At 42.5% G+C, this 26110-nt stretch overlaps 2 protein-coding genes across 2 annotated transcripts in view; one reads left to right on the forward strand and one right to left on the reverse strand.

Annotated features, from left to right (window-relative positions):
- LOC115775352 (GTPase IMAP family member 8-like) overlaps positions 1 to 26110 on the reverse strand; it is a 102731-nt gene that overhangs the window by 57397 nt on the left and 19224 nt on the right. The window lies entirely within an intron of this gene.
- Positions 7125 to 11626, forward strand: LOC115775349 (myelin-oligodendrocyte glycoprotein-like). Its single transcript, XM_030722882.1, has 3 exons — positions 7125 to 7201; positions 10511 to 10864; positions 11320 to 11626. The coding sequence occupies exons 1-3, from the start codon at positions 7156 to 7158 to the stop codon at positions 11541 to 11543; spliced, it is 624 nt and encodes a 207-aa protein (XP_030578742.1). The 5' UTR covers positions 7125 to 7155; the 3' UTR covers positions 11544 to 11626.

The following is a 26110-nucleotide window of genomic DNA, read 5'->3' on the forward strand; positions in this document are numbered from 1 at the left end:
AGAGAATAAAAGAAGGGATAAGTAAAGGAAAAGAGCATATGCAACAGATATGTAAGTGTTGAGAGAAACAGCCGCATAATTGGGTTGAGCCTCCTATAAGGAGCTGCGTTAGGCAGGCCTAAATCCTGATTAAACAATAGAAATGTTTTCTTTCATTGACACTGCTGACGAGTTGTGTATGATATAACCTTCTATATGAATTTTGCATAAATTAAGATGTTGATAGATAGATGAGAAGAAGCAGCATTAGTAATGAAGAGAAGTAAAGGTCGACTAGTCTGTGTGTTTGTTTCGTGTAGAGCAAGATGTGTGTGTGTGTGTGTGGAAATGGACTCTTCCTTTTTTTTGAGAGGGGAGACCCCACCTGACTTTCCTCGCTTTTGTGTGTAAGTCTAAATTTGTTTGTGTGAGAAGAGACGTTGTTTGTTCTTTATGTCTGTGTGTGCCGGCCCGTGAGTGTGTTTAAGGGTGTGTCATCCCCTGTGCCCTTTCCTGTGTGTGTGAGCTAAAGGGATTTTGTCTTTCAGTGTTTGTGTGCTTGAGTTTATGTGTAAGTGAGGTGTGTGTGCAGAGAAAAGACCAAATGGGTGTGTGTATGCATATGTCTATGTGAATGGAGTGATTTTTGTGTAAGTGTGTGAGGCAGTACCCCAACTTTGTGTGTATGTGGTGGCCCCCTCCTTTGTCCAGTCAGTAGGAGCTGTGTGTGTGTGTGTGTGTGTGTGTGTGTGTGTGTGTGTGTGTGTGTGTGTGTGTGTGTGTGGTATATGTGTCTGAACATTTTGTTGAACCTTTTTGATAATTGCTGCTGGACGGTGATTGGAAATAAAGGTTTATAAACGTTATGTTATTACTTATAATAGAATACACAATACATGAGCCGCCCTTATTGTTAAAAGCTATGAGCCTTCACCAGAGAGACGTTTGTTTTTCCCTGGGGACCTTTGTTAGTTTTATTACCTGTTATTAAAAATAAAAACAAGAGAGAAAAAAAAAACAGAAGGAAAGAAGAAAAGAAAGAGAAGTCCTTTAACTGATTGTTATAAAGCCCCATAAAGCCCCATCTATGAGCCCCAAATACACAGGACTGATATGTAAATTATCCAAGATGGCGCCGGTGAGGTCAGCAGCCGTCGTACCTGCTCCTACGCTTTGTTTGTTTATATTAGGTTTAGCTCTAATTTTGGACTTTATAATTCCGCCTGCTCTGTGTCATATCACGTATGACAGACAGACTCTTTTTAATATCAGAATACAGCACTCTGGCTGTATTCTGACACCTTTTTCTCCCGACCCGACTTGGCCTCGGGAGATACTGCGTTTCCAGTGGGCCAGCTCAAACAAAGGACGGACCAGGTCACGGACAAGGCCCCGAGGGAAAAGAGCCGGCGTAAGAGAGAGGCTGAGGAGCAGAGCGCACCAAACGCCACTGCCGAGCATCCTGTTGGCTAATGTCCAGTCACTGGATAACAAGCTGGACGAACTCAGGGCCAGGATACAGTTTCAGAGGGACATAAGGGACTGCAACATCATCTGTCTCACGGAGACATGGCTGACCCCCCTCATACCGGACCACGCCGTACAGCCGTCGGAGTTCTTCAGTGTTCATCGCACGGACAGAACGAGTGAGTCTGGAAAATCAAGAGGAGGAGGTGTGTGCCTAATGATTAATAACAACTGGTGTGACAGTAGGAATGTTGTCCCTCTGAAACAATCATGTTCACCTAACCTGGAGCTCCTAACCCTGAAATGCCGTCCCCACTACCTGCCCCGCGAGTTTACGTCGGTCATCTTCAGCGCCGTCTATATTCCACCTCAGGCGGACACAAACACTGCACTATCCGAGCTACATGAGGCTATTTCCACCTATCAGGCTAACCAGCGTGATGCGGCTCTCATCGTAGCCGGGGACTTTAACAGTGCAAACTTGAAAAAGCTGATACCGTAATTGATTCAACACATAGACTGCCCCACCAGAGGAGAGAGGACCCTAGACCACTGCTATTCTCCATTCAAAGATGGCTACAAAGCAAAGCCTCTTCCGCCTTTTGGGAAGTCTGACCACACCTCTGTGCTTCTCATGCCGAAATACAAACAACGGCTCAGGCAGGAACCCCCTGCTGTGAGAGAAGTGACACGGTGGTCTGATCAAACAGAGGCCGCTCTGCAGGGTGCGTTGGATTCAACCGACTGGGACATGTTTCACAGCAGCGCGGGCGGAGACATCGAAGAGTTTACGGAAACTGTTGTGGGATTTATTGGGAAAGTTGTTGAAGACACTTCACTTAGGAGGACCATCAGGACTTTTCCCAACCAGAAGCCGTGGGTGGATAAATCTGTCCGCGACGCCCTGAGGTCCCGCACCGTTGCCTACAACTCCGGCCTCGCCTCTGGGAACATGGAGGACTACAAGGTTGCATCATACAACGTCCGCAGAGCGGTGAAAGAGGCTAAACATCGCTACAGCCGCAGACTGGAACAGCAACTACAACAGTCTGACCCCAGGGGACTGTGGCAGGGACTACGCACCATCACGGACTACAAAGCACCACACACACACCCGGTGAGTGCCGACGCTTCTCTGGCTGATGAACTCAACATCTTCTTTGCGCGCTTTGAGTCGGGAAGCCGACAGCCCGCTGCGCTCCCGGCCGGAGGGGCGGAGACACTCACTGTGACGGAGCGCGACGTGAGGAGGGCGTTTAGACGTGTAAACACCAGGAAAGCGGCTGGACCAGACGGTATTAGTGGACGTGTCCTTAAGACCTGCGCTGACCAGCTGGCACCTGTGTTTACACTGATATTCAACCTCTCACTGAAACTGTGTGTGATTCCCACCTGCTTTAAAAAGTCCATCATAGTCCCTGTCCCAAAGAAACCACACCCCAGCAGCCCCAATGACTTCAGGCCCATAGCGCTCACCTCTGTGGTGATGAAGTGTTTTGAGAGACTCATCAAGACATTCATCACCTCCTCACTGCCCACCACCCTCGCCCCACTACAGTTTGCATACCGGCCAGACAGATCCACAGATGACGCCATATCCTTCCTCCTCCACAAGACCCTTTCACACATAGACACTGGTAAGGGGAACTATGTGAGAGTGCTGTTTGTAGATTACAGCTCAGCATTCAACACCATAGTTCCCTCCAGGCTGGTCTCTAAGCTGCTGGACCTGGGCCTGGGCCCATCCCTGTGCAGGTGGGTTCACAGCTTCCTGACCAGCAGACCACAGGTGGTACGAGTGGGTCCCCTCACCTCATCCTCCCTCACCCTCAGCACTGGCTCCCCCCAAGGCTGTGTGCTCAGCCCTCTGCTGTACTCACTGTACACCCATGACTGCGAGGCCACGTCAGAGTCCAACGTCATCATCAAGTTTGCTGACGACACTGCTGTTGTGGGACTAATCTCTCACAATGAGGAGACAGCCTACAGGAGAGAGGTCTCCCGCCTGGAGAACTGGTGCCAGGAGAACCACCTCCTGCTCAACGTCAGCAAAACAAAGGAACTGATCGTGGACTTCAGCAGGAAGCAGCAGAGGGACTACCATCCACTTGTCATCAGTGGTGCTGAGGTGGAAAGAGTGGACACCTTCAAATACCTGGGAGTGACCATCTCACAGGACCTGTCCTGGACTCATCACATAAACATCACTGTGAAGAAGGCCAGACAGCGTCTCTACCTCCTCAGGCGGCTGAGAGACTTCAAGCTCCCACTCAAGGTGCTCAGGAACTTTTACACCTGCACCATCGAGAGCATCATGCGTGGGAGCATCACCACCTGGATGGGAAACTGCACCAAGCAGGACTTCATGGCCCTAAAAAGGGTGGTTCGTTCAGCTGAACGGACCATCAGAACCACCCTCCCCAACCTGCAGGACATTTACACCAAGCAGTGCAGGCTGAGGGCCATGAAGATCCTAAAACAGCCCAGCCACCCCGGACACTCTCTCTTCTCCCTGCTCCCATCAGGCCGGCGTTACCGCTGCCTGAGGACTAAGACTGAAAGGTTGAAGAAGAGTTTTTACCCACAAGCCATCCGTCTGCTCAACTCTGAGCCCTAACTGGACCATTATTGCACAATGTAAATATTATAATTTATAAAAGTGTGTATAGTGTATAGTATATAGAGTATAGTGTATAGTGTGAATTACTTTTTTTTATTTTTATTCTTCTTATTTATATGTGTGTGTATATAAGGTTGCAGGTACAAAATACATTTCACTGTGCATTGTACTGTGTATAACTGTGCATGTGACAAATAAACACTATCTTATCTTATCTTATCTTACTCAAGCATAAACACTTTGAGGGTGAGAGGTGTTTTAAGAGTGAAATAAACTTAACATTTACACAGAAAACTGTAGATTTTTATAGTTCTGTGTTTATTGAAGGGAAGCTTGTAAACTACGTAAGAGGTTGAAGCTGAAAGAAAGGGGCGACCGGACAGGGCAGCGCTGTTTTATAGGTTAGCTTTGTTCTTAATCTTTCTCTCATTATTTTGGTGATAGAGCACAGCATTCACCCAGAGAGGAGGCTGCTTTATGGAAAAATACATTTGCTGTAGAAATTTGACATCTGTGTGGAACAGCTGGGTGTGGGAGAACGTGAAGCATCATACGGTCAGGTCCTGATTATGTCCCTGTTAATAAAGTTAACCACATAAATGCACACATTAACGTTATTCTGCCTGCAGCATGATGGTGGAAGATTTGTTTGAATCAGTCTGAGTAGAAATGTTACTAAAACCCAGAAAAACTGTAAACCATCAGTTCACTGTAAAAAGCATTAACCATTCTTGAGTCTTTATCAGGATTCTCTGCCTCTCCAGTAAATTTGAAGCTGAAAACCTTAGAAAATAATGTTTGTATGATTCTTTTTGATACTTTACTGCTAAAATTTTGCACTGGTGGAAAAAAGAAAAAAAAAGATTAAATTTTATTACATTAAAAGTAAGTAAGTTTCTGTTTTTAATACTAGCTGAAGAATCACGTCAAGCGTGCTTCCTAAATTCTGACTGGCACAGGCACAGCGCCCTCCTCAGTCATGCTGGCGTCATTGCTGCAGATGGACTAAGTTGGACAAAGCTGCTTCTCTCTGCTCCCGTCATTCATGGATTCTCTCAGATTTATCCTTAATTTTACTCTCATTTCTGAAGCAGTGAAACACAGAAGTTACCAAGCAGGTGATCTTTTAAACAGTGTTTTTGTTTGTGAAGTGTGTTTAAGATGTTTGGTGTGTTGTACTGTTAAAATTATAATTTCGATACCAGTGATCCATCTTCGGCCTTCATGTTACAGACATGATTTGTTGCTTTTTATGTTTTTGTTACAAGTTAGTTGTTAAAAAAGAAAAAAAATGCCCCTGTTCAGTTCTTCCATATAGTAACTCTGCTCACTTTAATCACTCAGCAAGAAAAGTTCCTGTTATCTCATTGGTACTACATTACCCAGCAGCCCATGGGGTTGCAGCCTATCTGACTGGTGTGAGTCATAAATAAAGGTTACCCCCCCATCCTTTAGTTGTGTGTGCATATGGGTTTGATTTTAAGTTTAAAATAGGAGTTAAAATAGGAGCCATATTCCTGTACAGAGGCTCAGTGCAGATCTGACTGCCTGCAGAGAGAATTTCACCTTTGTGTTGGACTGCCATCTTGTGGCACATTTAAGAATTGTTTTAGAACACATCTTTGTATTGTTGGACAGCACAGGATGATGCAGCTCATTGATTAAGCTGTAGGTGTTATGTTGACTTTTAGTCTTTTTTATATTGTGATTTTTCTTTGTTCCTTTCACAGAAACCATACCTGACCCTCATGCACCCTCACTGTAGCACAATCCAGTGTTAAGCAGATATTCTCCAGTCTGTACATCAGTGGTTCTTTGGAACCCCCCCCAAAAAAAGAAAAAAAATCATTTAAATAATAATAGATAAATAAATAACACGTAGAGCAGCAGAGTCACACAAAATAAAAAGTTGCACTTCACTCCCATTGGGCTGAAATGGATCCTTCGGTGGGCTGGGTGTGGTCCCCGGGCCTCGTGTTTAATACCACTGGTTTTATCTGTTATGGTGTTGGTCCCACCCTCATTCTGCTTTTCCGCTTCTTCAAGCAACAATCAGTCATCTCATCGCTGATCAGCCTATGCACCTGAGATCAAACTCGGGAACTTTCAGCTTTATTTCAAGAAAAAAACCTTTCACTTTTATCAGGTCGGGCTTTTTAAACTCCGATACTGTTATCTGCGGGAAATCCCAGTATTCTTTGGAGTTTCAGGAAACTTTGAAGAGTCGGATCAGCAGAACAATGGGGATTAAATGGAAGCGGAAACATGGACTGACTGAGTGTTTCTGCAGGTGAGCTTTAACTAATGCATGAGGTTAATTCATATTTATTATGTAAACATGCCTTTAAGTGGACCACGTGGTCTGTCAGGGCTCACTGGAGGTGAACAGTTCGGGGAACTCCGACCCACAGTTATTTTTTCTTCTTCTTCTTTTGCTTTCGGTTGCTCCAAAACTCCCTAAAAGTCCAGCCACAGACGGTATTTAAAAACTTCCGCTTATGTCTCTGTGCTGCTTTTTCAGACTGTTTACAGATGGATACAGTCACTGCTGCAGCTTCAGTACTTTATACTTTGCACTAAATATTTATCATATTCTGAGCTTCTGCTGCCATCTGCTGGTTAAACATACGCTTAACAAACTCTTGCATCATTTCTGAGAAGCGCGCTGATTTCCTGTAAATGCTGAAGGAGTTTATCGAATTACTGATGCTGGAAACACATTCGGGAAAATGCTGCAGAACCGAATCAAAATCAAGGCGCTGACGATCATTTAGTGTCAGTGTAATATTTTGCCGTCATGGGATTTTGCTGCTGCGTTGCTGCATGTTGAGCTGAGATACTGTCCATGTGATAACTGTAGTTTGATGCATTTGTAGGCCAAATGTTATTTGTTGAACGCACAGGACTGATTCGATATTCATCTAATCAGAGAAAAACTTTTTCATAGTCCTGCATTTATTGAATTGGAGTTGAGGGATGGGGGAATTCTCTCTCCCTCCCTTCATGGTCACATAAGAGCTGAGAAGTGAAACCAAACTTTCAGTTCAGGTCAGGCTGCATCTACTTCACTCTCCACCCTCCTGTCACAGATGGATTCTCTCATAGTGCTCCTGCTTATGATTTATGGATCTACAGGTGAGTCAAACAGAGTTTGTTTATATTTTTCTTTTTAAGTTAAGAAGTGACAAACTGTAAGTCATTTTTAGGTCAGTGTAATTCAATGCAGCTTAACAGCTTTAACAGGTCAGAAGTTCATCTCTGATCCCTTTTTATTGACCTTGGAAACATATTCATATTCATTACACCAGCATGCTTAATGTAACAGCTGATTTCTCACAGGGGGCGGTGCCCACTTTGGCATACCCTGTATGTCTGAGTCTCTGGCTGCTGTACTGGAAGCTGCCACCTACACTTTGCATTTTCTGCATTCTTTGAATTCCTCCATGACGAGAACAAACATTTAAAGACTGAAGACTTGTACAGAGTTGTTCAGATTTGTCTCATTTATTGTCTGATTTGGTGAAGGGGGGGTGGAATGCAGACGGAGACGAGAGGGTCATAGCATTGTGGAGCCCGATGCCAGCTCCTAGCCAAAACAGTTCGCTGACAGTGATGCAAGTTCATCAGTGACCGTGGTACACCAGATCCAGCTCACACAAATCACAGAGAGGGCTGAGGGGACGAGCGACCATCACACATTGTCCTGGAGAGATATGATTATCAGCCCAAGGCCGGCTGGGGAGCCGAATTCCTGATAATGGAGATGTTGTTTTGGAACAGGGTGCTTGTGTTTTTTCCAGCAGCCTTCAGCTTCACTGGGGAACCCATTCAGTAAATCCAGTAATCCAAATTCATTAGTTACCGTCCTCGCTGTGCAGGAATCAAACCTTATCTCCAGATCTATTCCTTCTCGCCTGCGAGCACGTTCTCAGCTGGACTACTAGTCCGCTTTACGGCTCAGGTCCAACAGGCTTTGAGTCTGGTCTGTACGGCTCTGCACAGCCCATCCACCTGGGTCTGCAGCCTCGGCAGATGTCGAACTGCTGCCCAGATTTTCATAATTTCCTGGTAAATCAGGTATCCTCTGAGCCCAAACTGAAGAGATCCTGTTTCCAAGTAGCCGAATATGTAAACGTCTTCCATGTCCTCAACCTCCAGAGCTGAGAGGCACACAGGTCTCCACAAGCTCCAAGAATCGATGACGTAGCTGACGGGGTCAGTTCCACTCGGACACTCAGGCTCCCCTTTCCCCGCTCTCATAGTGGAGAAAATTCGATCAGTGGTGTTTAGGGCCCAGTTTGCCAGATCCATGTTGCTTCTTAATCTTATTCTTATTCGCACAGTGTGTAAAAGACACTCTTACAGCAAGCAGGAGAGATGTTGGAGGGCAGGGAGGCAGGATAGAATGCGACCGTCCCCGTCAGAGAGCAGGAGGGAAGAGATGGGAGAAGTTCAGCCTTTAAAGCGTGTTTGTCGTTCTGCATTTTAACATTTTTTTTTTTTTTTTACCTCTGATAACTGAGTTTTAACAGTGACAGCAATTCATTAAAGGAAAGTGAAAGCATCCCAGACAGAACTTACTTATTGTTTTTATTGGAGTCTCCCCTTCAGTTTTTCTTCCTCAAACACTTCTGTAATAACGTGGATTTTTTTTTTCGGGACGTCTGTTACTCTAAATGTGAAACTGCAGCATTAAAATAAGGCATTTGACTATAGACCAGCTGGGCTGAGACTGTTTTTTTCTGCTAATATTTGAGATTTACACATTTATCATGACCAAAAGGTCAGTCATATTAACTTTTAATTAATTATTTGGCACAATAATAGAACTCAAACCTCACCTGTGGGAGGTGGAAAGAGTCTGTAACCAAATCTGTTCAAAGACAAGTTGAAAACCAAACATCTTGAAAGTAAAAAGTAATTAATTAATGAGTAATGACTCTAAGTCATTAGAGTCATTACTCATTAATTAATTACTTTGAATTTGAAGAAATGTCCAATTCAGATATTTTACAGTAAAGACAACAATTTTTCCTCCTTTTATAGTGTGAAGTGGCCAAACTGGGTTTATTATAGACAGAAGTTACACATTTACTTCAAATTAATTTCATTATAATTTGTGTCTCTTTTCCTGTAACATACCCACAAGTTAGAGGCTACTTAAAGGTGCTGAGGCACCACTTAAAACTACTTCCTGTAAAAAGCTAAATTGTTACCCAGTTATTCTAGTGTAGCTAACATGAAGGGGCAACAGTGTCATTGCATCATAATTTCAGCTAAAATACATTTAAATCACATTTAACTCTGGGAGAGTTACACCCTTAGCTGTGGGCTGTATTATGAAGCAATACCAGCCTGTCAACTAAACCTAGCTGTAATTTATTAAAGCAGAGCTCGATCAGCAGTGGCATCATCAGAGATGAGCGTTCAGGTGAACCGAAGGCACAGGACAGCTGTGATCACAGCTGCTCAGCTGATGCTGGTTCATTACAGACGCTCTTACAGACTCACACAGAGCTGGAACCTGTGGTTCTCACTGTAGTCTCGATTTCTTTCGAACATCAATGTTTGATTGAGCTCAAGGATCAGCTGATCAGACTTTTGTGTTCAAGTGTCAAATGTCGCCTTGGTCACAACTCAAAAATACATGCACACCAATGGTGAAGATGTCAGACAAACATCTATGGCTGCCACCATGTTGTTTAGTTTGTTGGAGAAAGAAGTGACCACATTTGGGAACGATGGTGGAGTTAGCAGCCGATGCATCCATAGACTGTATGGGAGCATCACAGAGTCACAGATACCCGGAGATTAATGCTTAGATTAAAGTGAAATCCAAATAAAATCTTAGTATTTCACTCACCTAAACTGGAGCTCAGACTTCTTGGATGATATGTTAGTACAATTAGCTGCACATTCTGTCAGATAATTGTAATTACATTGCATTACCTTACAACCACCTGTGTTAGAGTCCATGTTAATCAAGTGTATCTCTAATTTTAAGCCTTGGTCAGTTCCACAGGGGGAAATAAGGACCAGAGTCCAGTGCTGCTTTTCCAGGCTGTAAACATGTTTATTTGGACATTTTAACTTTGGAGTTTATGGGGACAGACTCACTTTTAGAGCCTCAAGTGGACATTAGAGGAACTGCAGTTTGTTGGCTTCATTTTTCAGCCACGGAAGTTAAAAATATTTTATTCATCAAGTGGAGTTAATAAAATATTTTTATTTCTCTTAAAGCTTTCAGCTCCTCTCTCACTCCGGTTACTTTCACACATATCGTACATAAATGAATAAATACAATAGTGTAAACCAGCCTCATCCTTAGAAATTTAAATAAATATGTGTTAAAAAAGTCTGACACTGGAAAAGTTTCCATGATGGTGAGTTAAATATCAAAGGTCGTGTTTTAACAGTGAAATGCTGACTGACTCTTTCCTTCAGCTCTGCAGCAGGATGTGCAGGTGAAGCTCGGAGAGGACGTCACTCTTCAGTGTCAGATCTCCACAGAGGAAACCATCTCAGTGCTGAAGTGGAGCAGAGCTGACCTGAACACAGACGGCTACGTCTACTTCTACAGGAACAGGCGCTCCTATGAAAACTACCAGCATCCATCTTTCCACGGCCGAGTGAAGCTGAGGAACCCGGAGATGAAGGACGGAGACGTTTCTCTGATCCTGGAGAACGTCACGTTTAATGACACTGGGATATATGAGTGTCACATAGCAGTGAGGAACTCTGGGAGAAGTAACAGAGCTCACACTGAGATCAGCCACTTCATCAACCTCACAGTCACAGGTGAGTGTGTGAAGCTCACACTCAGGTGTGAATAAATGAAATGAAAGTTTAAAATAAAAATGTATAAAATTGGTTGCTCCCAGCATTCGTCTACTCCACTGAAACTGCACAGCCTCACAGCTTTATGAGCCAGTTATAATTTTCTCTTGTGACCCACAATCCCCTCTGCTCATTTCCTTCAGTGTAAGTGTGAAGGGAAAGGTCATAGCATGTGGCTAACAAAGATGCTAAATGTGATCCTGTTGATGGTCAGCACTCAAAGCATATTTTTCTCATTTAAAAAAAATATAGGCATAAGTTTTAGATATATTTCTTGCTGTCTGAACTGCTCTCTGTAGTTTTACCTGTAGAACCCACATATACACACACACACACACACACACACACACACACACACACCTGTTGGTTTGCTGTTGCCTTTGTGTCTCAGTGTTTCTGCTCTGTTTTCTCTGCAGGTGAAACACATGAAAACATGTTGGAGCAGCAAATCATGGAAAGAGAAGATGGAAATATGGATGATGAAGAAGCAGAAACTCTGTTTCAGATTATTGTTGTTGCTGCTGTTGTTGCTGTTGTTGCTATTGTTGGGTTTGTGGCATTTTTGATATTTCTAATAAGTAAGAAGCCAAGGTCAGTGAGGCTTACTGAGGCAGCAGGTCTAACTTCTTCAGAAATATGAACTTTAAAAAAAAAATTATAATTGCACGGCTGCCTCACAGCTAGAATGAAATCTAGAAGCTCTCGGTTTGATTCCACCTTTGCCCGGACCTCTATCTGTGTGGAGTTTGCATGTTCTCCCTGTTTCTGTGGTGTTTCCTCCCACAGTCCAAAGACATGCAGTTGCTGGGGTTAGGTTAATTGGTCATTCTAAATTGCCCATAGGTGTCAATGGTTGTCTGTCTCTCTGTGTTTGCCCTGTGACAGGCTGGCAACCATATCCGGGTCTACCCTGCCTCTCACCCTATGACAACTGGAATAGGCTCCAGCCCCCCCCCGTGACCCTGAACAGGATAAGTGGAGATGGATGGATGGATGGATGGATAATTGCACTGACATTAAACCATTGCCCTGTATACTGAACTGAACCAGTTCTGGGCTTTACGCACCATTTGACAACAACAAAAACAAAACACTCAGCAAAAATGTAAAAATATTGATAATGGTTAATACTACTCATTTCACGTGGAGTAAAAGCAGACTAGTATTACTGCGATTATAGACTTATGTAGTGCTTTCTACTGTCTCTTTGGTGGTGGACACCAGAGGTGAAGACACCCATCAATCTGAAGAGATTTTCCCATCATGCTTGGTTGGATTTGTGAGACTGTGGAGGCAGCTGATGGGTACTGGTGCTAGCACAGCACAGATCTGACAGCGAGTGAAGTGAGACCAGGGAGCGAGACCTTTGGCTGACCTCAAAGTCAGGAAGGGGAAGCAGCTTCCTGCTACACTGTATATGATGGAGTTGGAGTGCTGCTGACCTTAACTGAGGGTTTGATTGGGTGGTGGAACGAATACTGTGAAGATCTTCTCAGTCCCACTTAAAGTGCTTCTGTGGAAGAAGCAGGGAGTGGAGACAAAGGGGACGACTTCTCTTCACTGGGTTGAGGCTGCAAAGGTGACTGGGGGACCACAGTGGTCAGACCTCTAGTGTGGACGAGCTATGCTTCAAGTTTCTTATGACTCTGGATGTTGTGGGACTGTCTTGGCTGACATGGTCTCACTCTGTGGTCTCACTTCAGCCACTGATGGAGCTGCATCAAAAGTCTCCAGTGGAGTTTAGGTGAGGAGTGTTAACCATTCAGGTCACAGGTAACCCCAGTACCTGCATGTGTTTTAGAGCTGCTGCTCCTCCATATCATCACCTTGTTAAAATAATGGGGGGGGTTCAGACATTTGACCAGGATGCCTCTTGGACGCCTCCTAGTTGAGCTGTTTTGGTGTCTCCTAATAGAAAAAGGTGCCGGGGCTGACCTAGAACACAATGGAGAGGGCGGTCCGGACTTCCCTGATCCAGGTTCTGTTTGAGCTCACTTCCTGTTAAAGGCAGTTGTTACTCCCACTTTAAACAAAAGTGAAATGAACAAACCCACTCTGGAAAGTAAAGTAAACAAAAAAACAAAATTATAAAAGAAACAAAATTCTGGGGAAAGATTACTCACACGATAAAAGGTGCTCAGTTTTCCAATAACTGTGTTTTTAACTTTGTATCATCAGTGTGTTGTTTCAGAGTTTGTGTTTGATTGTGAGTTCTACAAACTATCATCATGAATGAAAATTTAAATAAACTCTTCTTGCACACTGTGAAATATGCTGCTGTCCTCTGTTTGTGCTGTCAAAAAAAAATACAAATGTAACCATGAAACCCAAAAATGGCACAAATTGATCCACATCAGGTTCCAACAACACTCTAAATATTTGGCTGTTTCTGGACTTTAACATCAGAGGAGACCTCCCTTTGACTTTCTCTCACCTGCAACAGCTGTTGTTGTTTTAAAAAAAGTCATATCTCTCGCTCTCTCTCGCTCTCTCTCACACACACATACAGTATATATATATATGAGTTACTGTATGGTAACTGTGGTTTGATGAGTAAAATGATTGTTACCTTTGTTTTACATTAAGACCATAATCTCTTTACAAGGCCAAGAGAGCAGCCGTTAGTTTGAATGTTTTTTTTTTACCTGAACCATGATTTTATTCCTCTATAATCATGTAGTTTTAACATCATCAGATACATTAAACCAAAGGTGAAGTGAAAGTAAAAATGATCACAGACAGTATTCAGGCTTCCTCTTTTGGTTGGGAGTCACATGCACGACTCCAATATGAGCCTTCTGAAATATAATGAGAAGAGCTTTAATGAGTTGGACTCAGAGTGTTTTCACATTTATTGTGATCAGAAGAATTAATAATATCATTCTACATATTACACTTCCTCATTCATATGGATGGGTGAGTGTGTCCAAATTCTTGACTGGTACTTTCTGTATTTCTATGAACTGGAGAAAGAAACCTTTTATAAAACACGACCTTTCAGCAGAGACTCTATTTACCACTCAAAGATTCTGAAGGATAAAGAAAACTGAGATTTTGGCCCATTTTAGACCCAAACTCTACTTTAATGACAAAATGAATTTTTCCTCATTATTTATTACCTACATGTGTTTTCCAGGTTAGAACAGCACATGGAAAAACAAACCTGTCACTAAGAACTGGATCAGAATTCAGCTGCACTTCCATCCAGACTTTAAAGTGCTCCATCACACTGCTGAGCTGAGTGAACATCAGAGAAACAGCTGCAGTCTGGATACTGCACCATCACACTGTTTCCACATGAATGCAGAGTCACAGCTGCTGCTGTCAGGAGTTATTCTGACTGCATCAAATATTGCTGTGAAGGTGGGATTGGCTCTGGGCCTCTGCTGACACCTGCTGCCTCCATGGACTCATTTCCTGGGAGTGGCCTGAGTTCCTGTAAATGTCTGCAGACCGTTTGTGGCAAAGTGCCTTCTAATATCAGTCAAAGAATAGCTTGTTTTTGACCATATTGCATTTATTGAAAGGAGCTTGTCACTGTGGGGAAGCAGGACACACTAAATGTATGATAACTCATTCAAGCTGACCAGCCGATTTCCACATGAGCTGCTGGTTAGTCAGAACTTGTTGGTGTCCTCACACTCAGGCTCTGGTGGCAGGTCCACCATGCTGATCTTTCCACCACAAAGCCTCACCCTGCTCAGGCCTGTACGGGCTTCAGAGCACACCTTCAGGAACACAAATGCACAGTGCACCCAATCTCGAACCCCCTGATTGATAAACCGTTCATGTCTGATGTCTGTTATAATAAACCTTGTTAAAATTGCTGTTTGTTGTTGGAATAGAACTTATTCCACCCATTTAGGAAACCTCAGTGTTTTAGTGCCATCATAGCATGTTGTTCTCCTGAGGCAACAAATCAAAATCTGGGGGTTTACTGGGGGGCATATTTTATGATGTATTATCAGGGACCCCCAAGCTCCAAAAAACTAAGGTGAATTTTTTTCGTCCTAAGATAAAAATTCATGCCATAGAGGCTTAAGTTAATTGATGATTCTAAATTGATGGTTGAAGTAAACGGCCGTCTGTCTCTATGAGTTAGCCCTGTGATAGATTGGTGACCTGTCCAGGAAACAGCTTCCATGATGGTTTAAAGGTGACTGATTATTGATTCATGATCTGTTTTGTTGATCAGCTCTGAAACACGGAGCCTGCTGAACCTTTCCTGCTTCGTCGTCTCATCACTGATCAGAGAGCAACTCTTCTCACACTCGGAAACTTTCAGCTTTATTTGGAAAAATATTCTGTCATCCTCAGGAAATCCCAGTTTTAGAGTCAGAGCAGAGAACAATGGGGGTTTAATGGCTGCTGGAACATGGAATGAGTGTTTCTGCAGGTGAGCTTTAACTAATACATGAGGTTTATTCATATTTATCATGTAAACCTGCCTTTAAGTGGACCACGTGGTCTGTCAGATCTGACACAGAGTTATTATTTAATTTATTTATTGGTTTTGCTTTCGGTGGCTCCAAAACCCCCTGAAAGCCTGCAGCCAGAGATCGTATATAAAACTTCCTGTTTCTGATTAGGTCATGATGAGTCACTTGAGCGTGCCTGCATTACAGTAGCTGACAGGGATCAATATAAAGGCAAAAGTGTTTTTACTTGATTTCACTCTTATATGCGCTCCAGTCAGTTTGACGGGTGAAACTCTCCAAACAGAAGGAAGTGTGGTCACCTTCAGCTGCTCAGCTGAACGAAGGTCAGACTCAGTTTTCTGCAGCTGTGCTCTCTGTGCTGCGCTTTCAGCCTGTTTACAGATGAATGCAGTCACTGCTGCAGCTTCACTGCTTTTTCCTACTTTGCAATATAAGATGACAGTTCCCAAAGTTTACCTGAGGTCAGTGGCTCACAAAGGTGAGTTTGGTGCTTCTTCCATGAGGTACAAAATAGAAAATTATATTTTCTAAAAAACAAAAAAACATTTATTGTTGTCTTTCGAGGGAGTCGGGTATCGGTGGCGTCGTGTCAGCTCTCTCAACACATGCAGAAAAAAGAAGACCACCCTGCATGTGTGGAGTGCTGAGGAACCTTGGACCTTCCTCGCTTTGTTGCATGAAGCTATTGAACAGTTTCCACCATGTTCACCTCAACAAACCAGCAGCTGATGTTCATGTAACAGCAGTGGATGAAAAAGGGTTTTATTTTGAAGCTTCTTTCTTTTGCTGCTCTTCTTAAAAATATGCAAGTTTGCTTCATCTGGATCAAATATAGCTGCTACCGCTCTGCCAACAGAGTCCATGCTCAGAGATCAAAGCAATTTTAGTGCCGAATCTTTTACTGCTGTGAAGCCGTTAATGAGAACACTGTGTGAGTGATTACACAGCTAAAGGAAAAGAGCCACAGCTTATGCTCAGCTCACTCTTAAGCGTCATTGCTAAAGTTTTATTGTGTTGAGTCCAGCTGTGAAAACACAAGCGATCAATCTGACTGTTCCATGAATCACAGTCATCTGACACATCTGTATTTATCGAAGGGAAATGGGGCAGCAGGCAGACTCTCTGTTTAGGCTGCAGTCACACACGGACACCTTCAGGGTCCTCCTGTGTTTGTCTCCAATTTCTACATCTACAGGTGAGTGAATCAAGTTTATATTTCTATTCCTCCAGAATCAAAGACTGATGAGTAAAAAGAGGGAAGAAATGTTTAAGTCAGTATAATTATCCTTAATTTATCCTGGAAATGATTCATTTGTGTGTTTTATTTGAAGCAGCAGTAAAATGTATTCATTTAGCACCTTTCTAGATAAAAATAACAAAGTGCTTCACAACACTCAAATTAAACCTGGTAATACACAATAATACACACAAGTCATTAGTTAAAAGCAAGTCTTGAGCTGCTCTATGAAAGACTCAGTAGAGTCCACAGATCTCAGGTGTGATGGTGGTGCTTTCCAAATGCACAGTCTCCTTTCACTTTAGAGCGAGGAGCCACCCGCAGAGTTCCTCAGGAGTCATTACACTGCAGCGCTTACTAATCATGACCACAGATGATGTTGACTCTACAATCTCTGGGGTGGACTTTCGGCTCTAAGCTCTAAAACTCTTCCTCTTTTGGTTGGGAGTCACATACATGACTCCAATATGAGCCTTCTGAAATATGACGAGAAGAGCTTTAACGAGTTGGACTCACATTTATTGTGATCAGAAGAATTAAAAATATCACTCTACATATTACACTTCCTCATTCATATGAATGGGTGAGTGTGTCCAAATTCTTGACTGGTACTTTATGTATTTGCATGAACTGGAGAAAGCAAACTTTTATATAATGCGACCTTTCAGCAGAGACTCTATTTACCACTCAAAGACTCTGAAAGCTAAAGAAAACTGGAGATTTAATGATAAAATCAATTTTTCTCATTATTTATTACCAACATGTGCTTTCCAGGGTGGGATAGCACCTGCAAAAACAACAAACAAAACCGTCACTAAGAACTGGTTACATTTCTGATTGCATCAAATATTGCTGTGGCTGTGAAGGTGGATTGGTTCTGGGCCTCTGCTGCCTCCATGGACTCATTTCCTGGAAGCAGCCTGATTTCTTGTAAATGCCTGCAGACCATTTTTGGCACAGTGCTTTCTAATATCAGTCAAGGAAGAACTTCATGTTTTTCACCTTATTGCATTTATTGAAAGGAGAGGGTTGTTTTATCACAGCTTGTGTTTAAACAGAGGTCTGTGGTTTTTGATCAGTGCTAACTGCTTTTCTTTTGCACAAGGACTCATTCTCTTCCTCCCTCGTCCCCTCTCTGACTCATAAAAGGTTCCTGTCCTCTCTTCTGTCTGTTCTGGTCAGGCTGCTGCTGCTGAAACTCTGTCTCCATCCTCCTGTCATAGATGACTCCTTTAGTAATTCCCCTGTTGCTGCCTCTAATTGTTGCATCTGCAGGTGAGTGAAGCTGAATGTGTTTATATTTTAATTCCTCCAAACTAAAACCTGACCAGTAAAGAGTCAGTGATGTTAAAATAACTCACTTCTGTGAAGGATCCAGAAGAGTTCATTCATCTTTTTACTTCATCCCAGCCACACCAAACTGTTCAAATCTGAAATTCATTGCTCTGTAAATCATTCAGGAAATATCTCAGGGCGATACAGTGGTGTGGTGCTCAGCACCATCACCTCTCAGCAACAGGGTCCTGTGTTTGAGTCTGCCGGGTGGTGCGGGGCTTTCTGTGCAGAGCTTCCAGGTTCTTCTCATGTCTGTGTGGGTTCTCGTCCTCCCAAAGACATGCATACCAGGTGATCTGTGACTCTAAAGTGATGGTGAAAGTGAACGGGTGTCTCTCTGTGTGTTAGCCCTGTGATAGATTGTCCACCTGTCCAGAGCGGCTCCTGCCTCTGACCCTACGACAGCTGGGATAAGCCAGCTTTTTGAATCATTTCTATTTCTCTGTCATTTATTTCTGATAGTTTTCACTCTGAACTGTGCTGCTTAGTGGCTTAATGAAACACAGGGGCCACATCATCCCCCTCCCCCATCACCTCTACTGTCAGAGGATCACAGTGCTGAACATCAGGTTCTGATTTTAATGTCTTTACACTGCAGACTGTTTGGAGAGGATAACAATTATTTAGCTGCAGGCGCCTGTTGGCACCCTGATTACAAAAAGCCGAAACAGAAAAAACTTCACTGAGCAAAACAGGAAATGACTCTAAAGGCAGAGCTCAATGAAACATGAATCAGTGAGTCACAATCTAAGTATGACAGAAGCTGAAAACAAGGCTCTATAGTATGAGGTGGTTTGGTCCTCTGTGTCATGTTAGTATGTTTCCTGTTTTTAAACTTCCTTTCAACTTAATGTTGTTTCCTCTTTCAGAGCAGAAAACCATCACAGCTCAGTCTGGACACAACGTCACTCTGACATGTCGAGCTCCAACTAACAGTGACCCCATCTTGGCTGTGCAGTGGAGCAGAGCTGACCTGGAGCCAGATTATGTCCTTTTGTACCGGGATGAGCAGTTTGTTCCAGATAACCAGCATCCATCCTTTAAGAACCGGGTGGATCTGCAGGACAGACAGATGAAGGATGGAGACGTGTCTGTGATTCTGAAGAATGTGACGGTTAACGACACGGGAACATACAAATGTCGTGTCTTCAGGAGGAGAACTGCGCAGCTCATCAGGTCCATCTACCTGAGTGTTGTTCCTCCAGGTGAGTTATTTTATGAATCTGTTTGTTATGAAACAGATGTTTATGGATTTGGATCTTCATCAGCCTTTCCTACAGTAGGTGCTTGTTTCCTCTCTGGCATTTACAATCTCACAATATCAACTCAAACCATATGAACAAGCTCATAAATAAATATGACATTAAAGACTCAGAGACACCTACCTGACAGCTGACACCTCACACCTGTTTCTCACCTGCAGGTCCACTCAGAGAGGATGGAGGGAAGGAGCGTGGAGTCAGCAGAGGACATTTTGGACTTGTAGTTGTTCTGTCTGTTGTGGCCTTTGTTGTGATGATTGTGATCTCCAAGAAACAGAACACCTCACCCCCTCCTCGTCCCACTGAAGCAGCTGACATACGTCCTATCTGAAGAGAGCAACTTTGTTAAAAACCTCTTCTTGTTAGTACATGTGTTACCTGCATGGGGTCATCATGGTTCACACAGTGACCAATAGGCATCTCCTAGCCAATCAGAGCGCTTAGCCATCACCTGCTGTTTTGTGACCTGAGAGCTCAGTCTGATGGTGGTGCGGCTGCATGAAAGTTATCAGGCAGTCGGACTAATCATGGCTTGTGTGCGTTCATGGATGTAGTCAGTTACTTTGTAGGTATTGTGTGTCTTTGTTTCTGTTCTGAGTAAATTTGGCCATGAAGCTTTGTTACTACTGTCAGTGGAAGAGCAGCTACACTGTTACAGTAAAGAGTGTGATAACATCGCTTCATTGTGTAGCGCTAATATTCACAACAAAGTGTTAACTGTTGTAATTGCAGTTATATCACCTGTTGTTGTGGAGCTGTGTGTCAGAGCAGCATGTGGATTCTTGGCTCCAGCACAGGGCAGTGATGAGCATCAAATGAGAGATTTCTTCCAGTTTAGCTCTGAGTCTGTGGCTACTGACAAAAACAGAAACAATGGCTCGAGATGGAGAAATGTGTTTAATTTCTTTCAGTTCTCTGCTGTCAGGAACCCTGTAAAAAAAATTAAAATAAGTGTGATAAATATATTTGTGTTGGCTGTTGTAGTTCTTGGCTTCATGAGTCTTGTCCACATGTGTGTATCAGCTCTGTGATCCTGTTATTGAAGCTGAGGATGTGAATTTGATACAACTTTCACAGGATCAATATCAGAGCCACAGATACAGGTTTGCCCGTTCTCTCACGAGTTTAATGTTAAATGTTTCACAATAAAAGCCTTGTTAAGAAATAAAGTGTTTCTGACCAGTGAGACTTCAGAGGGCTTTTCATTTGAAAAGATACAGGAAATGTTGTAATGCAGTAACTTTACCAGAGCAGGAGGGGCTCTTACTACTGAAACTGGCTGATTATTAAAATGTGTTTGATTATTAAAGAAGGTGTCAGTTATCTTCAGCGGTCTCTCTGCTGTCACTGATGGATTCCTTCAAGCTCCTCCTTTGTTTGTCTCTAATTTCTGCATCTACAGGTGAGTGAAACAGATTTATTACATTGTAATGATTAATAATGAGACCACAGATGATGTTGACACTACAGATTGTTCGACGGGGTTGTCTGCTGTCACAGCAGCGTTTCCTGGATTATTTAAATTGGTGGTGGTGGTCAGGAAACAAAGAAGCAGTGCAGAAAACTAAAACTCTGATTCTCAGGCTCACGTTCAGCCCTCATACAGACTGATCACTGAGAAGCTCCAGTGTAAGAGTTTAGTGTTTCACACACTGTTGAATTGAGTTTTTTAGACTCTTTACTTAAGTAAAAGTACCAAAGTTTCAGAGAAAAAGTAAAAGTACTCATTAACTACAAGAATGCAGATTGTTGCAGAGCTAAATCAAAGCCCTGAGGATAATTTAGTATCAGTGTAATATTTTGCCATCATGTGTTGTGTTGTGATACTGTCCTCTGCTAACTGTAGTTTATTTGTGTATTGATTATGATCCTGTAAATGGTGAATTTGTCCTGAGGGACACTGTGGATGCTCATAGGTCCTAGTTTGGACACCACCACGCCTCTGTTTGTTTCCTTTTAATAAAAGGGAAGAATGTCTGACTTCCCTTTTAAAACTGCACATTAACTGTTAAGAATTGAAATCAAGTCCGTTTTCACTTCAGGTCAGGCTGCAACACTTCACAGATGGATTCTCCGGTTGTCCTCCTGCTCATGACTCTGATTTACGGGTCTACAGGTGAGTCGGGCGCTTCTTGTTTCGCTGTCCACTCTGGCTGCTGTATCGTAACCTGCTCATGTTTTGACTCAGGGATCACTCTGCTGCACAGTGAGAGCGAACATTTAAAGACTGAAGACGTTTGCAGTGGCAAACATGTGGCTACCTTTACTGCGGTTAAAGGTAGCTATGCTAAACATCTCATTACTCACTTTAACTGACCAACTCATGTCCACACAAACTGATGCTTAAGTCAGGAGATGAAACCAAACTGGAAGTTGGTACCTCAGGAGATTTTGGAGAGGTCCTTTCCAGATGGGAGAAGTTTGCTGTTTAAAGTGTGTTTGACTTTTTGCATTTTAACCTGAACTGTGGTTTTTTCACTCTAACTGAATTTTAACTACAATTCAAAAAAGTAAAGTGAAATCATTTAAGGCAGAACTGAAACTTTCTCTTTTGGTTGGGGATCACATCACGCTTACCTTTTTGGAAATTCTGAAATTTCAGCATTCAGAGTTGGGCTGAGAGTGTTTTGTGCTGATGAGATTTTCATTTTATCACGACCAAAAGATCAGTTAACTTTTGACTTTATTGGATTTTTATGTCTTTTTTTGGGAGAATAAAATGAAAATGTCACCCCCCAGCAGCCTAGGCCTATAGCAGCATAACTAAGGGCTAGTTCAGGGACACCTGAACCAGCCCTAACTATAAGCTTGATCAAAAAGGAAAGTTTTAAGCCTAATCTTAAAAATAGAGAGGGGTGTCTGTCTCCTGAATCCAAGCTGGAAGTTGGTTCCACAGAAGAGGGGCCTGAAAGCTGAAGGCTCTGCCTCCCATTCTACTCTTAAGTATCCGAGGAACCACAAGTAAGCCAGCAGTCTGAGAGTGAAGTGCTCTGTTGGGGTGATATGGTACTATAAGGTCTTTGAGATAAGATGGAGCCTGATTATTCAAGACCTTGTAGGTGAGGAGAAGGATTTTAAATTCTATTCTAGATTTAACAGGGAGCCAATGAAGAGAAGCCAATATGGGAGAAATCTGCTCTCTCTTTCTAGTCCCTGTCAGTACTCTAGCTGCAGCATTTTGGATCAGAATTAAATCAGAGTCACAGATAGCTGGTAATTAATGCTAAATGCAAAATAGTCTTCGAATTTCACTCACGTAATCTGGAGCTCAGACCTCGTCTTCTTGGATAATCTGTTAGTACAATTAACTGCACAACAGCGATAGTGTCAGATAATTACTATTACATTCTCTTACAACCACCTGTGTTAGAGTCCATGTTAATCAAGTTTGTCTCTAGTTTTAAGCCTTGGTCAGATCCACATGGAGCTGTTCCAAAGGGGGAAATAAGGACCAGAGTCCAGTGCTGCTTTTCCAGGCTGTAAACATGTTTATTTGGACATTTTAACTTTGGAGTTTATGGGGACAGACTCACTTTTAGAGCCTCAAGTGGACATTAGAGGAACTGCAGTTTGTTGGCTTCATTTTTCAGCCACAGAAGTTAAAAATGTTGGATTCATCAAGTGGAGTTAATAAAATATTTTTATTTCTATTAAAGCTTTCAGCTCCTCTCTCACTCCGGTTACTTTCACTCATATCGTACATAAATGAATAAATACAATAGTGTAAACCAGCCTCATCCTTAGAAATTTTAAATAAATATGTGTGTTAAAAAGTCTGACACTGGAAAAGTTTCCATGATGGTGAGTTAAATATCAAAGGTCGTGTTTTAACAGTGAAATGCTGACTGACTCTTTCCTTCAGCTCTGCAGCAGGATGTGCAGGTGAAGCTCAGAGAGGAAGTCACTCTTCAGTGTCAGATCTCCACAGAGGAAACCATCTCAGTGCTGAAGTGGAGCAGAGCTGACCTGAACACAGACGGCTACGTCTACTTCTACAGGAACAGGCGCTCCTATGAAACTACCAGCATCCATCTTTCCACGGCCGAGTGAAGCTGAGGAACCCGGAGATGAAGGACGGAGACTTTCTCTGATCCTGGAGAACGTCACGTTTAATGACACTGGGATATATGAGTGTCACATAGCAGTGAGGAAACCTGGGAGCAGTAACAGAGCTCACACTGAGATCAGCCACTTCATCAACCTCACAGTCACAGGTGAGTGTGTGGAGCTCACACTCAGGTGTGAATAAATGAAATTTAAATGTAAAATAAAAATGTATAAAATTGGTTGCTCCCAGCATTCCTCTACTCCACTGAAACTGCAACAGCCTCACAGCTTTATGAGCCACTTATAATTTTCTCTTGTGACCCACAATCCCCTCTGCTCATTTCCTTCAGTGTAAGTGTGAAGGGAAAGGTCATAGCATGTGGCTAACAAATGTGCTTTCTGTCGAGAGTCAGAACTCAAACATGTTTTTGCTCATTTAAAAAAATATAGGCATAAGTTTAAGATATATTTCTTGCTGTCTGAGCTGCTCTCTGTAGGTTTTACCTGTAGAACACACACACACACACACACACACAAACACATCTGTTTGTTTGCTGTTGCCTTTGTGTCTCAGTGTTTCTGCTCTGTTTCTCTGCAGGTGAAACACATGAAAACATGTTGGAGCAGCAAATTGTGGAAAGAGGAGATGGAAATATTCATGATGAAGAAGCAGAAACTCGGACTGTTCTGATCACTGTTGTTGCTGCTGTTGTCGGGTTTTGGCATTTTTGATATTATAATAAGTAAGAAGCCAAGGTCAGTGAGGCTACTGAGGCAGCAGATCTAACTTGAATAGAACAGAATAGAATAGAATGCCTTATTTGTCATTATACAGGATGTACAATGAGATTGGAGGGCCACTCCTGTTCAGTGCCATGCAACAGAAAGTCAAACTCTCTAAAATAAAAATAAAAATATAATAATCTAATCAAAAAATATACAGAAAATAAAACACAATGTATAAAATATACAAAAAATAAAATGTATAAAAATATATACAGAAAATAAAATGTATTTAAAAAACAGAAAATAGGAGAATGTATAAAAATATATACATTGGTGCATATATACATTGTAAGAAAAGTAAAATAAGTGCACATATTGTTGGAGCTATTTGTGGGGTTTTTTGCTTTTTGGATTAAAGTGTTGAGTTTATTTTTGCTAAGGTTAAGTTCATGGTTTTTCTTCTGATAAATTTGGGTTCACGTTTTGGGTTCATGGCTAAGCAGGCATACACTTAATTTACTTAAGTAGGTGAAGTAGGAGGGGTCAGCAGGCACCGGGTCATATGGTTTTTTACCAGGTGACAGAGAGGCTGCAGACCAAAGTGCTTATGTCTGTAAGTTTGCTGCGTAATGGAGAATAAACCGACCCAAATGCACTTTTGTATGGACATTGTGTTATTTTTAAGACCTTTTTGACCTGCGTAAGATCCAGTCCTGAGGTGCCTCAGTGCCCATTTGGATTTGTTGGGGTTTGATGTGGACAAATGGCCGCTACATTAAGTGAAAAATCTTTCCCTTTACTGGATACTTCTTGGATTACTAGAAGTTGTCAGCATCTTCCCCCTGGAGAAGGATATCAGAGAGCCAAATCACTCCTTACTGAACACTTTGGCAGCGAACATAAAATCTCTTCTGCTTATATGGATAAAATCTGCAACTGGCCCTCAATTAAACCTGCAATCATTTTCTTTGTTCCTTCGAGGTTGTTCCAATCTAGTGCAGCCAAGGGCGTAGGAAGGAGTTTACTATTCGGGGGGACACATATCGGAAACCTGACAGATCCGTTAATACTCGGAGCAAATCATAAAAATGCTATTTGATCTTTTACTTTTTTCTTTTTCAAATGTTTCTTGGAAAAATAGTATTGAGTACCAGAGGTGGGAAGTAACGAAGTACAAATACTTCGTTACTGTACTTAAGTAGATTTTTCAGGTATCTGTACTTTACTTAAGTATTTATTTTTCTGACTACTTTTTACTTTTACTCCCTACATTTTTACACAAGTATCTGTACTTTCTACTTCTTACATTTTCAAACAGACTCGTTACTTTTTAACACGTCAGAGAGAAGTTTGCATTTCCGGTCAGTGCGCAGTCAAACATCAAACGATCTGAGCCTAAACGGAGGAATAATAACACATAAGATACAATCGTACTGGCGTATCCTCCATCATCGGGGCTGATCTCGTACAAAGGGATTAAATACGCAAACCCATATAATTAATGTATCATTTATAGCACTATAATCAGGGGTTACAGCGGGCCGGACCGAGTCCGTAAGTTGCGCTGCGGCACATAAACAGCTTAGCTAGCGCTACTGAAGAGGAGCGAGCACGAAGGGAGTAACGTGTGGCAGATAAATGCAACGTTTCTAAATGCTCAACAAATATCAGCAAACACACAAAGTGTGTGCAGTTTGTTACACAGTGTGTCTGCTAGCTAAAAGAAGAGCTGCTGTATTTCAGGGAGAGCAAAGAGAGAGAAGTTCACTCAGAGATGGAGAAAGAGGACAGGAGAGGAAGAAGAGAGGTTAGAATTAAAGGTAAGGACTGGAAAATAAACTGAAGTATGCTGACGTTGTGTAATTCAAAGATTCTATGAAAATACTGCAGTTTAGGTTAGCTTGTTGTAATGTATTTACAGTAAAGCTCTGTGTTGGACTGGAGCACAGTGTTTGTGTTCATGGTCAGAATTACAGGTTACATCATTGCAGCAGAGATGAGTTTGAATCAAAGCTGCTGATGCTGAGATTCATTCACTGTATGCTGTCAGTGTAGGGGATGGAGATCAGCTCAGAGAGCTGTGAAATACTGGGTTACATCTTTGTGAGTTCAGTTCATCCACACAGAGCAGTAAACCTCAGAGCAGCAGCAGCAGGTCAGC

Source organism: Archocentrus centrarchus, unplaced genomic scaffold, assembly GCF_007364275.1.
Source record: "Archocentrus centrarchus isolate MPI-CPG fArcCen1 unplaced genomic scaffold, fArcCen1 scaffold_107_ctg1, whole genome shotgun sequence".
Taxonomy (NCBI): Eukaryota; Metazoa; Chordata; class Actinopteri; order Cichliformes; family Cichlidae; genus Archocentrus; species Archocentrus centrarchus.

Coding starts and splice junctions, on each gene's coding strand:
- LOC115775349 (XM_030722882.1), top strand. CDS start 7,156: ATGGATTCTCTCATAGTGCTCCTGCTTATGATTTATGGATCTACAG. Junction 7,202..10,510: donor TATGATTTATGGATCTACAG/GTGAGTCAAACA, acceptor TCTTTCCTTCAG/CTCTGCAGCAGGATGTGCAG. Junction 10,865..11,319: donor CATCAACCTCACAGTCACAG/GTGAGTGTGTGA, acceptor TTTTCTCTGCAG/GTGAAACACATGAAAACATG.